The following is a 16,470-nucleotide window of genomic DNA, read 5'->3' on the forward strand; positions in this document are numbered from 1 at the left end:
AAGGATAATTCTACTCAGTGAGCAGCACATAGGCAACAAAAGACAGCAGAAACCAATAATTTGTTACGTCTCATTTAGCAGACGCTTATCCAAAGCGACAAGTAGGAGAGCATTTAACACACTGAGAGATTTGAAGCTTGTAGCAGATACGCCCAGGAGATGATTCACTCCATGATTGGCTGAATGTTAGTTCACTCAAATCTAAGTAACAATTCAGAGAATACTGCCGGAAATATTCATGCTGGATCCCAAAAAAAAAATACCAGGGGTCAGGATCACCTGTTTCTAAAAGTGCGGGGGACGTGTCTCCCCCCCCGTCCCCCCCGGTTGCTTCTTGAATGTGTTTATATGTTGTTTTTGTTGGTAAGAGCAACAAACGTCCTGAAGTCAAATACTGAGGTTTCTGTAAATGTCGGGATAATGAAGATGTGACACAAAGACAGCTGCTGTTGATAAACCTGGTGAAATAAAAACTAAAAACGGATGGTTTTTCAATACCAATACATAGAGGTTTTTGGAGCTCTTGAGATGGATATAAGCAATGTGTGTTGTTTGGTACGGGTGGTTTTTGATTTTGTTTGTTATTCTTATATCTGCTTTTCTCTCTGTATTTTGAGGAATGGCTGCTCCTGGAGCTTTAGGAAGTGCGAGACGTGCACGGCCACCAGGTACATCACTCAACTCGTCTTCTTAATTTCAGAATGTGTATTTTTATCTGTCTTTTCTCTGTATCTGAATGTGCTCTCATCAGTTTCTCTCTGTATTTATAGCATATTCTTCTGCACAGTTTAAGAGAAGTAAACAGCCAACAGGCATGTCACTCAACTTGACTTGTTCTTTTCTCAGTATCACTAAACACTTTAATGCAATAACACTGCATGTAGATCGTTTCAGAATATGTAACTTCATTATTAATGGAAATAAGCAATGATGTTTTGTTTTTTTGTTTTTTTGTTTTTGATGGAAAAGAGAAGAGTTTGTAGTAGCCTGTATACTTTAATCATAATGCACACGTTTCTACACTAACGGTTCAGTTACTGGTGGCTGAGGAGAGCAATACTCAAAGCGCTATATAAATGCCTCATTCATTCATTCAGTTATGTTTGGGTTGCAATTAGATATTTTTTTGTGTGTGTGTGTGTGTGCATGTCTTGCGTCAGCTGGATTTTTTGTCATGTAAAGCCGAACTGTACCTGATGACATCATCATGACTGCATGTTGCTTCCTTCTGTCTAATCCATGTGTGTGTTTCAGTCGAACCTGAGCCCCGGATGGACCCTTTGCTCCGGCTGGTCTCTCTTCAGAAGGCCGCGGGATGCTGGGAGCTGAACGCCGCACTGGCTGACGTGTTTGGGAAGACGGAGGACGAGGTGACCAATCACAGACCGGCTCAGGTGGGACATGTGATGTCACATCCTCAGGTATGTCATGATTTGCTCTGTGTGTGACGTGTGGTTTGTGTTTCAGGTGGACGGGTCAGTGTGGGCCACCGTCCTCGCTCTCATCTGGTTACGTGCGTATAAATTAGATCAGCGGGTGGAGTGGCAGTTTGTGGCCATGAAGGCGGCGTCATGGGTCCGCTCTCAGAAACGTGAGATGACGCTCATTCATTCGTTCAGTGCTGCTAGTTCTTTTGTGTGTTTTTTTACATTTTTTTGTGTGTTGTTTTGTGTGTCGGCCTGTCTCAGTGTGTGTGTGAGGGGAACATGCTGTTAGGATCTCAGGTGACTGAAGACGCGCTGGGAATCTGAAGACTGAAGAATCGTGTGCTGACAGAAGACCAAAGAACTCTCACTCTTTATCACAAACATCTGCGTGTTTCTTTACTAGGCTAAAATATAAACATTTTTAACAGAATAAAACTAAAAAACGAAAAAAAAAATTCTGTATCAGTGGCAGAGAGGTTTTTTTTTGTGTGTGTGTATGTAAGCTTCAGGGCCTGTTCTAAATGCATGTTATTGCTCTAAATATAATTCTAAATGTATAATCTTAAACATTAGGCAGCAAAACTGATGACACAGCAATCATCTCTGCATGCTAACAACGGCGAGAGGAGAGAGCTGAGTCGATCATCTACAGGGGTTTATACTTACACATACAGTACCAGTACATTAGATCATGGACACTTTACTATTCTATACTGTATGTACAGTGCACTGTAGCACATGTTGTACACCTTCAAGCGTGTGACTGTCAAATTTTGTTTGTAACCATTTTTATGTGTAGGCCCTACTGCACTACTGACTCGACTTTTACACCGTTTTCAATTTCACAAAACACTTTTTAGAAAACAAAACACACAGTTCTCTATGTAACACACACAAATCTAACAGGAATTAATATTATGGCAAATGTGTTTGATTTTGAGATGTTTTTATGATGTTTTGAACGCAGTGCTTCATTTTGCAAGAGATGTGAGGCATTTTGTATTTTGTGTGTGTGTTCTTGGATTTGTGTGTAAAGTTTTGAAAAAAAGAGGCAAAGTTTTGAAAATGTGTGTAAGCAGCTGAAAAAACCTGCAAGAAAAACTGTAATAACTAGATTTGAAAGACAAATGTATGCTGGCTTGTCTTAAAGTCTTGTTTAAAGACGTAAATGGTTTGTTCAGTTAGATGTTCTAGATGTTTGCTGAAGTGTTGCTGGTCGGTTGCTAGGATATTCTGGGTGGTTGCTATGCAGTTGCTGGGGTGTTGCTAGAGTATATGACAGAGTTTGTTCTGTTCAGACATTCCCAGCTCTGTTCATAACAGAAAATCAAACATTGTTTTCAAAACTGAACTTTAATATTACTGTATTTCTTTCTAATGTTAGGAAATCAAAAAGGTTTTGTTTCTAGATGCATGGTTCTGCACTTTTCTCTGCTTGATGCTGCTGAAACTGACTGAAAACGGGCCTCAAGCTTCAGATTTTCATCTCAGTAATACAATAAAATGTATCGACCTTGTGCAAAATCAGATTCCATGCTTTTAATGACATGAGCCTGTGTGTTTGTACAAAACAACATCCCTCATCAGGTCGTTGAGTCCAAAAGTGTAAAATCTAAACACATCCCTGCTGCCCCTCAGCCAGTTCACACAGCGCAGCACGCAGCTGTTACAATGTCGCAGCTTGGACCGCCCAATCAAACGCGCCGTTGGGTGTCACGTGACCGACCGCGGAAGCGCGCAGTGTTTATCAACTGAGCCGCAAACTGTTAATAACCAGCTAACTTAGTTTAATAACCGGCGCCCAGCCTTCGTTATGCGCGTCTAAACAGCAGGTATGTTGTTATTTGCTGCTTGTGTGTGAGGTTTCTTCAGTTTATCGACCCTGTGAGATTGTCCTACATTTAAAGCACGAAAGTCTCTTATTTACCTTCACTCTCATATTTCATCGTTGTTTTGAGCAGGAATGAACGCTATGTTATAAATGACAGGTGCAATGTTAGCTTTATTTTATGTTTTGTTCATACAATATTATATCCCACGTTCATATTTACTGGAATTCATTTCTAACATACCAACACAATAATTCTGGTTTATAAAGTCACATTACAGGCGATACATTTATGATGATTTCATTCAAGTTACATGCTGCAACTACTGTATTTGAATGGAAACTGTGATTACAATTCATTGAAAGGCGAATCTAACAAAACAAGCATTTGTGTAGTATTTGTGCGTAATAGTAGTAATATTTGTTTAGCTGACTGTATGTTCACTGTATTACAGTAATGATAACTGCTGAGAGTAATGAGAAAACACAATGATTTCACAAGTTCTGTTATCTGTTTTTGAATTTATAACTTAATACAAAGGTATCAGAAATTGTGGCATAAATCAAATGAAGGCATAAAACATGAACAATTTAATAAATCTTTTAAAATGTGATCAAATGAAAATTTAGCATTTATTATACTGTTAAAACTCAATTCAATTCCAATTTATTTGTATAGCGCTTTTTACAACACAAATCGTTGCAAAGCAGCTTTACAGAAAATTAAGTTTCTACAATATTTAGTAGTAGCTTATCAGTGATGACTGTCAGTTTATGTGCATACAGCAGAAATGTTCAGAAAAATCGGTTAAAGATGTAATCAAACAGATGATGAACACCATTAACAGCAATTATTATATGATGCAATCAAACTTATAGCAAAATTTGGTAGTTCTGTATTAATATTCCTTAACTTTTTTCCATTTTAATTGTTCTGGAATCCGCTTTTTTTGTTTGCATTTAAATTTTTCTAGGTTCCGTTTTAATTCTAAATTTAAATGTTAATGAACAAAAACATGTCTAATTAATACAATTTAATATTTAATTTTAATTTATTTTTTTTACAGTAATATGGCTATATGTATGTGAAATGTTTTATCTTTTCAGAACTTCTGTGTTATCTGGTTTTGTATTTATGATTGAATGCAAATGTAACAGAAACTGTGGTGCACATCAAATGAAGGCATTAAACATTAATAATTGAATAAATGTTTTAAAATGTGATCAAATTAAAATGTAACATTTATTATGCTGTTACAGTTCATTTCCTTCAAAAAAAAAATATATATATTACAATTAATTTTACTTAAAAAATAATGTTTATATATTTTTTTCTTGTTTTTATTAAAGTTATGCCGATCTCAGTATTGCTCTTCAGTAATAAGTGCTGTTGTTGTGAAAGCGTTGGCACAGTGGCTTGATTTGGGGCTGGAATGTGGCGTGCTGTCATGTTGTGCTGATGCTGCTGTTGTTCACAGGCGTCTGAAGATGATGAGGAGCTTTCTGAAGTGAGCTGAAGAACAGTCACCATGACTGTCGTCTGCCTGCTGGATGGCTGCGTACTGCGTTTGTGCCACAGACCGGGACGTGTGTCTGCCATCCTGTCCGCGTCCCCGCTGAGGAGCCTGAGCTGTAGGCTGAGCTGGAGGCCCGAGCGCGGCCAGAGGTTCTGGCTCTGTAGGGCGGGATCGTACGCAAACGTCTCGGCCTTCAGCACGTCGACGTGCCGCGGGGCAGCCGACCTGAGATACCACGCGTCCCGTCTGAGGAGCATTCTAGACTCGGCCTGGAAAGCAGCGAGTGGGGCGCGAGCGCAGATTCTGTCCCGACTCAAAGCCGAGGAGACCTCAAGCCCGCCTGTTGTTCAGTGTTACTTCAACATCATTGAGATTGTTAAAGGGGCTCTATTATGCTCATTTACACAGTGTTGATTTGGTTTTTGGGGTGTACTACAACAGGATTGTAGTACACCCCAAAAACGCATTATTTTCCAAATATTTGACATTATTGCAGCACCTCTCCTCTCAAATGCGCTGATTAGTTCCTGTTTCGATGAAGCCCCTCCTTCTGAAATATGAAATGTGCTCTGATTGGTTAGCTGGCCCAGTGCGCTGTGATTGGTGAACATGAACGTGTAAAAGCATAATAGGACTCTAATATTTTTAATTCGATTTTATTTTTATATTTTCTGCTTTCATGCTAATTTTGGTTAAAGTTTTAATGATTTTGTTGTGTTTTTTTGTTATTTTTATTAGTTTATGTCGTTTTTAAATATGTCTATATAGCTTTTATTAATTTTAATTAAGTTAAACTTGGGAAAAATAATTTAAAATAGTTTACATTTTTATAGTTTTTTTATTTATTTATTTAACATTTATTTCAAGTAACAGTAATGTTTTTTTAATGGTTTTAGTTTTTTATTATTTTTCTGTTTTTATGCTTTCATTTTAATTTTAGTACTTTAAAGTCTTAGTAATTTTATTGTTTTTTTGTTTTTTTTATTGAGCACTTTTACACAACTAACCATAGACCAAAGTGCTGTACAATAAGTAAACACATAATAAAACAGTCTCAAAGCATAAAACACAACACTAAAACCACAATAAAACAACACAATTTCAATATACAGAGAAATGTCTGTACCCCATTAAATGCTAATGCAAGGAAATGTTCTTTAAGCTTGTGTTTAAAAACACTTAATGTGGGAGCTGATCTGAGAGAAAACGATAATTCATTCTAGAGTTTCGGAGCTATCTCTACAAAAGCTCGATCTCTACTTCGCCATTTAGTTCTAGGAATCAACAAGGCCAGCTGGTCAGCTGACCTTAGAGACCGTTTTGGCTCATATTTCTCATTGGCTCATATTTTTCCAAATCACGCATGGACAAAAATGGTTTCACCTTGGCTATTAATCTCAAGTGATAAAAACAAGACCTAACCACAGAAGAAATATGTTTCTCAAACTTGAGATCACTATCAAAAAGAACTCCTAAATTTTGCACTGCTGACTTACAAAAAGGAGCTAAACTGCCCAAATCAGATAAATTATTTGGAGCTCCAAACCACACAACTTCAGTTTTGTCTTCATTCAGAGTAAAAAAAAATTAAGGACAGTCATAGCTTAATTTCTTGTAAACAGTCCAGCAAAGACTCTGTTTGCTTTTTACTATTCTTTTGCAAAGGAAGATACACTTGCATGTCATCTGCATTGAAGTGAAATGAGAATCCATGCTTACGAAAAATTTATCCAAGGGGTAACATATACAAAGAAAACAGAATCGGGCTGAGAATAGACCCCTGTGGAACCCCACAAAGTAAAGAAACAGGTTGTGAATAATCTTGACCAACATTTAAAGAAAAATATATGTTTGAAAGAAATGACTTTAACGATTTAAGCACTATACCATGGATTCATACCACCTTCTCAAGCCGTGAGAGTAAAATCTCATGGTCAATAGTATCGAATGCCGCACAAAGATCTAATAAAACAATAACTGCTGAGGACGCTAAGTCAACTGCAGTCAATAAATCACTTAAAACCCTGATCAAAGCCGACTATGGTGAGCCCTAAAGCCTGACTGGAAAATTTCAAAAATGTCATTTTGTAGCAAAAAAGTATGCAACTGATTAAAACCCACCTTCTCTAAAACCTTTGATAGAAAAGGTAACTTTGAGATTGGGCGATAATTTGATACAACAGCAGGATTCAAATGTGTTTTTTTCAAAAGTGGCTGGACAACAGCATGTTTAAACTGATTAGGGACTACTCATGTTAAAAGGCTATTATTTATTATAGATAAAATACTGGGGCCAAGAACATCAAATGCCCATTTCACTAATTTAGCTGGAATGATATCAAGCGCACATTCAGTTGGTTTCAGCTGGCTGATTACGTTAGCTAACGATTGCAGAGAAATAAGTTCAAAATGGTCAAAACCAACAGATGGTAGGGAAACCACTGAAGGGTCAAATAAACCAGGTTTGATCGAAGATCTGATATTGGAAATCTTTTGAACAAAATAATCCAAAAAGGCCCCACAAGTAATAATTGGAGGGTCAGAAAACAAATCAGATTTTGGATTAAGTGCAGAATTTTAAATAGAACTTGCGTCTTACAACTATTTTTTGTAATTTGATGTAACAGAAATGTTTTTTAGGGTTTTGGTATTAGTTTTAAGTATAATAGCCCTGTACCTGTTTTGTCATAGGCTCCGCCCCCCACACTTGTTGCTATGACAACTGAGATCCAGGAAAAGAAGGTGTGCAGAGAGACCGGAGCAGCCCTGCCCACTACTCAACAGGCTCCGCCCTCAGCAATTGTTGCAACGGCAGCTGAGGTCCAGGAACAGAGAGAGTGCAGAGTAACGGCAACAGCCCCGCCCACTACAACACAGGCCCCACCCACAAAACAGGCCACACCCCTCTTCCATCCAGGCTCCCTCAGCGTTAATCTGGGAGAGACTTATGACTATGTGTCTCAGCATATCAACTCTTACTTCAGCAGCTTAACTAAACCTGGCCCAGATGTCGCTCAGCCCATGTCCTCTCGCCCGGAAACGCCTCGCACCGAACCCTCTTTCTCTCTCGGAAAAGGACTCGGGAGTTACTGGAGCTACTCGCCGCCGAGCGTCCAGGGCTTCATAGGGAGCTACATCACTCCACTGGTCCCCCGGTTCAGAACAGAGCCCAAAAGCGCGTCGGTGGAGGCGGATGAAGCTGCTTCTGATGATGCCGAAGGCAAGGAAACGGTCCAGAGTGAAGATCAGGAGAGAGCCAGACGCCTGCTGCTCCAGAGAGAGAAGGTACGCCTGGAATCAAACATTTATTGAGATTTCTGAACGTCTATGAAAGAAGTCTGTTATGCCCAATTTACACCACATAGGTGGCACTGAGCCGCTTCTGAAGTGGCATTGAGATCAAACCAGGTCATCAAAGATGTTCATGTCTTTCTGTCTTCAGTCACAAAGAAATTATGGTTTTTGAGGAAAACATTCCAGGGTTCAGTGGGGACCAACGGTTGAAGGTCCATTATATAGAGAAAAATCCTGGAATGTTTTCCTCAAAAACTGTCATTTCTTTGTGACTGAAAAAAGAAAGACATGAACATCTTTGATGACCTGGTTTGAGTAAATGATCAGGAGATCTTTATTCTGAAGTGAACTACTAGGTGGCATGAATGAATTTACACAGCTCAAAACTCACTTTCAGTCAGCAGCGAGTGCTTGAAATTACTCGATCCGATCCGATGTGGATTATAGTCACCATAAAAGGCAGAAATATTTATAAGCGAAAGATATGCACGCTAGGTATTAACATTACCATAGTAAACATGGTTAATGTGACCGTTTGAAGAAATCAGACATCAGCTTCTTATTCTCTATCACAATCGTGTAGTAACATATTTTATCTGTGATAAGTCCCGTCTCGAGAGTTTAGCTCCACGTAGCCTATGTCATAAAAATATAATAATTTTTGTTCAGGAGCTTTTATAAAAATATAGAAATTATAATTATTTCTAAATGTGATGTATGTGACTACAAATAAACAGAAACAGTCTCGACTGAATAAGCAGGCTATTTTCATAACGCTTCAGCGTTAAAAATAAATAAATAAAATAGAAATACATTGTTTTCTGTGACAAATTTTCAAGCCTGATAAATTAATTCATTATGCTCAATGTATCACTTATTATAGTAAAACATCGATGCTTTTGAATTTAAATATTTAACAAAGCATGCAAACTGTTGCCAAAAAAGGCCGCTGTTATCGTGTTCGTTTGGTGATCGCGCATGTTCCAGGGATTTATTTCTCATTAGTTTTCTGATAACTTCTCTTTGTTGGTGAAATGATGGGGTTGCATGACGTTGTTCCTGAGAGGCGTGTAAAGGGCGGGTTTTAGTGAAGCGCAGCAGAGCTTCTGGCCCGACTGTGGAAACACAGCGCTATTTTGGCCTCGTGCTACTGGCCCCGAGGCTATTAGCCCCGCCCGGGGCACTGGCTCGCACTGGCCCGACAGTGGAAAAGCGGCTATTGATCCTGAAGTGGGTCAGAACAGGCGTATTTTAGGCTGTCTGCATTATGTCTTTACAAATGATTCTGAGCAGGCACAGAGCAGCCTTAATGCCTTTACTCTTAAAACAAGTTTCCAAAAAGAATACAAGAACCAATTTTGTTTCCCCAAAAAAATCGTTCCTAAAATGACCAAATTTTGTTAATGTAAAAATTGTTTTATTAATCTAATGTATTTTTTCCCACTTCAAAAAACCCTGTGCAATGGATGTTAAAGATTCTTCATGGAACCAATAAAGAAACTTATTTTAAGAGTGAAGGCTGCATTTATTTGATTGAATACAGTAAAAATTGTGAAAAAATATTAGAATTTAAAACAGCTGTTTTCTGTGTGAATCTCTATTAAACTGTAATTTATTTCTGTGATGTTTTCAGCATCATTACTCCAGTCTTCAGTGTCACATGATCTTCAGAAATCATTCTAATATAATGATTTGCTGCTCAAGAAACATTTCTGATTATTATCAATGATAAAACAAAAACTTGTGCTGCACAATATTTTTGTGGAAACTGTGATACATTTTATTTTTCAGGATTCACAGATGAATAGAAAGTTCAAAAGAACAGCATTTATTTGAAATAGAAATCTTTTGTAGCATTATAAATGTCTTTACTCTCACTTCTGATCAGTTTAATGATGAATTAGTTTATTTTAATAAGCAGACTTCTGAACAGTAGTGTGTGTTGTGTCACAGGCTTCTCGTGCTGATCTGCTGTAATGTGATCCTCTCATGTCACCACACATGTGTTCGGCTCGTTTCTAGGAAAGCTGTGTCAAAAATAACTCTTCGTTTCACTCAACACAAGCTCCATAAAATGACTCATTTGCACAAAATGATTCCACAAATTAATGAGCAGCATATGGACTCAGAATGACGCAAATAATACTGATATTTTCATTCTTGTTTGAAGAGTTTCTTCAGCCCTTATAAGCTTTTTAGTCATTTTTGACCACTTTCATTTTTGTTTATCTAAAAAAAAACTTTAAAACAAATAAATACTAACCTTCAACAAAAATATTTGGATAAAGTCTCAAACATCCACATTTTCTGATCATAAAATCTATTATTCTTATGTGGAAGCACCGTATTCTTCGTCCATCTGCTGGCTGTTGTTGTCTTTAGGTGATTTTGGCCTGCCTTGTTGTGATATCGATGTTATTGTTCATGTAATCTGACCCAAATACATGATCGATTCTGCAATCTAAACATTTACTCTAGTCAATTCTGTATTAGCTTACATTTCCATATACACATAACTGAGATCTAAATGACCCAAGCATTGCTCCTCACTCACAGAATGATCTCTGGTTGGGCTGTTTCAGATCGTGGCGCGGGTGAGCGTGGATAACCGGACCCGAGCTCTGGTTCAGGCTCTGCGCCGGGCCTCAGATGTGCGCCTCTACATCCGGCGGGTGGAGGATCTCAGTCTCCATCTGCTGGAGTTCCCAGAAACACGATCTGTGGCCGTCAAGGTGAGCATGCAGTCTGTAACCCACAGGCTACAACAGGGTTAGAGGACCTGAAGGAAAACATGCTGAAATATCAGTCACTTTTCAGGGTTTCTGTGGGTCTATATTGCATAAATGACACAAATTAAGACCTGAAAGTGTTAAATCAGAGCAGAAAGTCTTAAATTCATAAAGTCATGGCAAAAAATGGTGCATGAACTGCAAAAAAACCCAGAATACTTTCCTCAGTATTCCAGTACAAATATCTAAACATCTTTTGTTCAATCATTTTAGACTGGAAAAAAGGGTTGAATTTTTATTTATTTTTATTCCACCAGGTGGCACTAATCTACCTACATTCAGTAGATTTCAAGTACTTTGCTCCATTTTTAAGTTTGATACTGCATTAATTAAAATATCGCGTAAAATGTTCCTTTTTTGTCATTTTTTACAAACATTTTATTTAGAAAAAAAATGCTCCATAATTAAGATGTGAATATTGCTTAGTAACATATAATGACAATAACTTTATTTTCTATAGTGCCTTTAAAGGAGCTTCTCAATAAAAATAAATGACATAACCCCCTTAAATAACCCCCTTAAAGATATTTAAGAAAAACATGACTGAAATGAAATATACTACATTCACTCAGTGCAGAATGGAGTCTGTGTAGTTTGTGATCATGACGAGGGCCAGTTTCTGGTCAAACATGAATGTTTGTGAAGTGCTGCAGTGGGTTTGTGCTTCTGCTGCTGTAGAGGATAAAGCTCTGGATAAAAGTGTCTGTTACATGAATGCATGTAATGTTGTATTCTCTGCAGGAGCGTGTGATCCCGTGTCTGCTGCGTCTGCGTCAGGCCGGTGACGTGTGTCTGCAGGTTGCGGTCCGACAGGCTCTGGCTCTGCTGGGCTTCACTGAGCCTGTGAGGAAGCGCGGCGTCCGGATCCTGTCCATCGACGGAGGGGGGACCCGGTGAGAGCCTTAAAGACTCACCGAGTCTTCATTGTCATGTTAAAGGGGTCCTATTATGCTTTTTCACTTTTTCAACTTTAGTTAGTCTGTTATGTTGCTGTTTGAGCATAAAAAAGATCTGCAAAGTTACAAAGCTCAAAGTCCAATTCAAAAGGAGATATTTTATTTAACAGAAATCACTTTTCAAAAACAACGAACGACTCGTTTGGACTACAACGCATATTTTCCCGGATTTGTGATATCACATTGTCAACAAATGGGACGAGACCTGGTTGAGCTGCACTAGAGAAGGCAGCGAGTGTTATCACTATGCTGTAGACACGCTAGCTTTCTCAAGACAGACAAACTTAGAGTGATTACAATCATCCGGGTTTAAATCACGCTCAAATTGATTTGATTTTGACGCAATATTTACACTGAAGCTCGCAGGCGGCTATGGTAAGGGGCTTGACATTTCCTGAACAGGCACAGAGTGGAGCCAATCAAAACACACGCTGGGCCAGCTAACCAATCACAGCACACGCTGGCCCAGCTAACCAATCACAGCAAACGCTGGCCCAGCTAACCAATCACAACACAGCTAACCAATCACAACACACGCTGGCCCGGCTAACCAATCACAGCACACACTGGCCCAGCTAACCAATCACAGCACACGCTGGCCCAGCTAACCAATCACAGCACATGCTGGCCCAGCTAACCAATCACAACACAGCTAACCAATCACACAACACACACTGGGCCACGAACTTAGAGTGATTACAATAATGTGGGTTTTAATCAATCTCAGAATGATTTGGTTTTGATAAAATATTTCAGCACATGCTGGCCCAGCTAACCAATCACAACACAGCTAACCAATCACAACACACACTGGCCCAGCTAACCAATCACAGCACACACTGGCCCAGCTAACCAATCACAGCACACGCTGGCCCAGCTAACCAATCACAGCACATGCTGGCCCAGCTAACCAATCACAACACAGCTAACCAAGCACAACACACACTGGCCAGGCTAACCAATCACAGCACACTCTGGCCCAGCTAACCAATCACAACACAAGCTGGCCCAGCTAACCAATCACAGCACACGCTGGCCCAGCTAACCAATCATAACACACGCTGGCCCAGCTAACCAATCACAACACAGCTAACCAATCACAGCACACGCTGGCCCAGCTAACCAATCACAGCAAACGCTGGCCCAGCTAACCAATCACAACACAGCTAACCAATCACAACACGCGCTGGCCCGGCTAACCAATCACAGCACACGCTGGCCCAGCTAACCAATCACAACACACGCTGGCCCAGCTAACCAATCACAACACAGCTAACCAATCACAACACACGCTGGCCCGGCTAACCAATCACACACTGGCCCAGCTAACCAATCACAGCAAACGCTGGCCCAGCTAACCAATCACAGCACATGCTGGCCCAGCTAACCAATCACAACACAGTTAACCAAGCACAACACACACTGGCCAGGCTAACCAATCACAGCACACGCTGGCCCAGCTAACCAATCACAACACAGTTAACCAAGCACAACACACACTGGCCAGGCTAACCAATCACAGCACACACTGGCCCAGCTAACCAATCACAGCAAACGCTGGCCCAGCTAACCAATCACAGCACATGCTGGCCCAGCTAACCAATCACAACACAGTTAACCAAGCACAACACACACTGGTCAGGCTAACCAATCACAGCACATGCTGGCCCAGCTAACCAATCACAACACAGTTAACCAAGCACAACACACACTGGCCAGGCTAACCGATCACAGCACACACTGGCCCAGCTAACCAATCACAGCAAACGCTGGCACAGCTAACCAATCACAGCACATGCTGGCCCAGCTAACCAATCACAACACAGTTAACCAAGCACAAACACACACTGGTCAGGCTAACCAATCACAGCACATGCTGGCCCAGCTAACCAATCACAACACAGTTAACCAAGCACAACACACACTGGCCAGGCTAACCAATCACAGCACACTCTGGCCCAGCTAACCAATCACAACACAAGCTGGCCCAGCTAACCAATCACAACACATGCTGGCCCAGCTAACCAATCACAACACACGCTGGCCCAGCTAACCAATCACAACACAGCTAACCAATCACAACACACACTGGCCCAGCTAACCAATCACAGCACACACTGGCCCAGCTAACCAATCACAGCACACACTGGCCCAGCTAACCAATCACAACACACGCTGGCCCAGCTAACCAATCACAACACACGCTGGCCCTGCTAACCAATCACAGCACACGCTGGCCCAGCTAACCAATCACAACACAGCTAACCAATCACAACACACGCTGGCCCAGCTAACCAATCACAACACAGCTAACCAATCACAACACACGCTGGCCCAGCTAACCAATCACAACACAGCTAACCAATCACAACATATACTGGCCAGGCTAACCAATCACAACACACACTGGCCCAGCTAACCAATCACAGCACACGCTGGCCCAGCTAACCAATCACAACACAGCTAACCAATCACAATACACACTGGCCCAGCTAACCAATCACAGCACACGCTGGCCCAGCAAACCAATCACAGCACACGCTGGCCCAGCTAACCAATCACAACACAGCTAACCAATCACAATACACACTGGCCCAGCTAACCAATCACAGCACACGCTGGCCCAGCAAACCAATCACAGCACACGCTGGCCCAGCTAACCAATCACAGCACATTTCGTATTTCAGAAGGCGGGCCTTCATTTGATGCAGGAACTATTCCAGCCATTCATGCCAGACTGGGGAGAGAGGCGTTGTAATAATGTAAAATATGAGAAAAATAATGTATTTTTCGAACAACCTAGTATGAGAGCCTGTTCTAGTAAACCCCCAAAACAAAATCAAGACTTTGTAAAAGAGCATAATAGGACCACTTTAAAGCGGTCATATGATGCGATTTAAATTTTTTCTTTCTCTTTGGAGAGTTACAAGCTCTTGGTGCATGAAGAAGATCTGTAAAGTTGCAAAGACTAAAGTCTCAAATCCAAAGAAATATCCTCTATCAAAGTTAATACTCTGCCACGCCCCCCTAAAACACCTTGTTCAAACACGCCCCCACATCTCTACGTCACTATGTGGAAATATTTGCGTAATGCCACCCAAATGTTCACACAAAGAAAGAAGGTGTGGGTTCAGTAACCACAGTTAGTGTTGAAGCAGCATGTCAGGGAGATGTGTGTGTATCTAAGAGAAAGCTAAAGCACTTTATTTGTTCTTCTGAAAGTAGATGCATTTAGGAATCTTTAAGATTATTTACAACAGAACAGCAATGCATTTTATGGACGACCGTTTTGTGAACCTAGGAGAGGAGGTAATTCTGACTTTACTAAGACAGTCTGGCGCTTCTGAATCAGCTACTGGAAGTATGTTTTGTTATTAGTTTAAGTATTTGCTATTGACTGTTCAAATGCGGAGTTTTGCACGTTGTGTGTGTGTGAGAGAGAGAGAGAGAGAGAGAGAGAGAGAGAGAGATGTTTGAAACCCCTTTTTTCAAAACAATTTAAGAGTTTAAAAACAACAAAATACTTCTACAAATAATTAACAAAAAATCAAACTCATTTCACCAATTAAATACTAAGCTTCCATTTTCACTCACAGAAACCAGTGCCTCATCTCACACCCCACCTCCATTCAAAGAAAGCAACATTATTAGTATATTGATAATATGTATACTCAATCATCACCCGGGATTCTATTAAAGACTTAAACATCATTTCCTGCATTTTTACACTGATGGGATTTAAAAATGGCTAGTTAAGCTTGGCCAATTAGAAAATTTGCAAGAACACATTGTTGTTGCCACGTCCTTCTATATTGATATTCTAAAATAAACGAAATATTGTTGTATAAAAATCCCAATTTTATAATAAATTTTTCAAGTATTATGAATAAAGGACTAAGTCTTGGACATTCAAAAAACATGTGATAAACAGTATCATGAGCATTACAGAATGGACACAGCAAAACCATCTCATTAAATTTTGAAACTAAACTGTTTGAGGCTATAGCACAATGGAGTACCCTCCACTGAAGATCTCCACATCGCTTAGATACAGGAGGCTTGTACAATACTCTCCATGACGGATATACTTCCTCATGAATTGAAATCTTATTTGTCCATTTAGCATCTGGTCTTCCTTGCAACTGTACAACATGCATAGATTTAATACAAATATAATAAAGACTTTTCTTCGCCACATTATGAAAAACCAAATCACCATAACCCTTCAACAGTGTAGTCTGATTCATATCACCCCCAACTCACATATCTTTAGGGATCACCTTCAGCTCAGGGAAGTTCTGAGGTGAAAAACCATTTACCAGAGCTAAATTTATAAAGGAAATTTGCTGAGAATATCTGGTCTTTAAGAGGGCTGGTCTTCCTTGTTCCTCCAACAATGTCTTTAGAAGGAATTTATTTCTCTCAATGGACTCAGTAGAGTCACCACGGCTACTTTGTCTCAGAATATCTTCTTCTAGTGACTTCATTGTTTCTTTGAGAGTTCTGGTATTATTGGCAATATATTGCCTGCAAAACAACTTAATATGCACTTTGCCCATGTCCCACCACTGACTTAATAAAGGAAAACTACGTCGCTCCTCTCTCCAAGATTGCCAGAAATGTTAAAAGAGTGAATAAAAGAGTGATCCTGTAATAATC

At 40.0% G+C, this 16,470-nt stretch overlaps 2 protein-coding genes across 3 annotated transcripts in view; both read left to right on the forward strand.

Annotated features, from left to right (window-relative positions):
- The window catches only part of LOC109106915 (von Willebrand factor A domain-containing protein 5A-like), a 51,275-nt gene extending 48,869 nt beyond the window's left edge, over positions 1 to 2,406 (forward strand). Inside the window, exons 16-20 of the mRNA XM_042715944.1 lie at positions 618 to 668; positions 771 to 812; positions 1,255 to 1,394; positions 1,468 to 1,595; positions 1,676 to 2,406. Of these exons, the coding sequence (XP_042571878.1) occupies positions 618 to 668; positions 771 to 812; positions 1,255 to 1,394; positions 1,468 to 1,595; positions 1,676 to 1,751 (437 nt within the window). The 3' untranslated portion in view covers positions 1,752 to 2,406. The remainder of the gene's footprint in view (positions 1 to 617; positions 669 to 770; positions 813 to 1,254; positions 1,395 to 1,467; positions 1,596 to 1,675) is intronic.
- A 697-nt stretch (positions 2,407 to 3,103) lies between these two features.
- The window catches only part of LOC109106916 (calcium-independent phospholipase A2-gamma), a 40,523-nt gene continuing 27,156 nt past the window's right edge, over positions 3,104 to 16,470 (forward strand). Inside the window, exons 1-5 of one of the 2 annotated variants that reach the window (XM_019120192.2) lie at positions 3,104 to 3,259; positions 4,734 to 5,117; positions 7,464 to 8,057; positions 10,649 to 10,798; positions 11,597 to 11,748. In XM_019120192.2, coding sequence (XP_018975737.1) covers positions 4,785 to 5,117; positions 7,464 to 8,057; positions 10,649 to 10,798; positions 11,597 to 11,748 — 1,229 coding nt within the window. In that variant the 5' untranslated portion in view covers positions 3,104 to 3,259; positions 4,734 to 4,784. The remainder of the gene's footprint in view (positions 3,260 to 4,733; positions 5,118 to 7,463; positions 8,058 to 10,648; positions 10,799 to 11,596; positions 11,749 to 16,470) is intronic. The other variant, XM_019120193.2, reaches the window with a different exon arrangement.

This window comes from Cyprinus carpio, chromosome A25 (assembly GCF_018340385.1).
Source record: "Cyprinus carpio isolate SPL01 chromosome A25, ASM1834038v1, whole genome shotgun sequence".
NCBI lineage: Eukaryota > Metazoa > Chordata > Actinopteri > Cypriniformes > Cyprinidae > Cyprinus > Cyprinus carpio.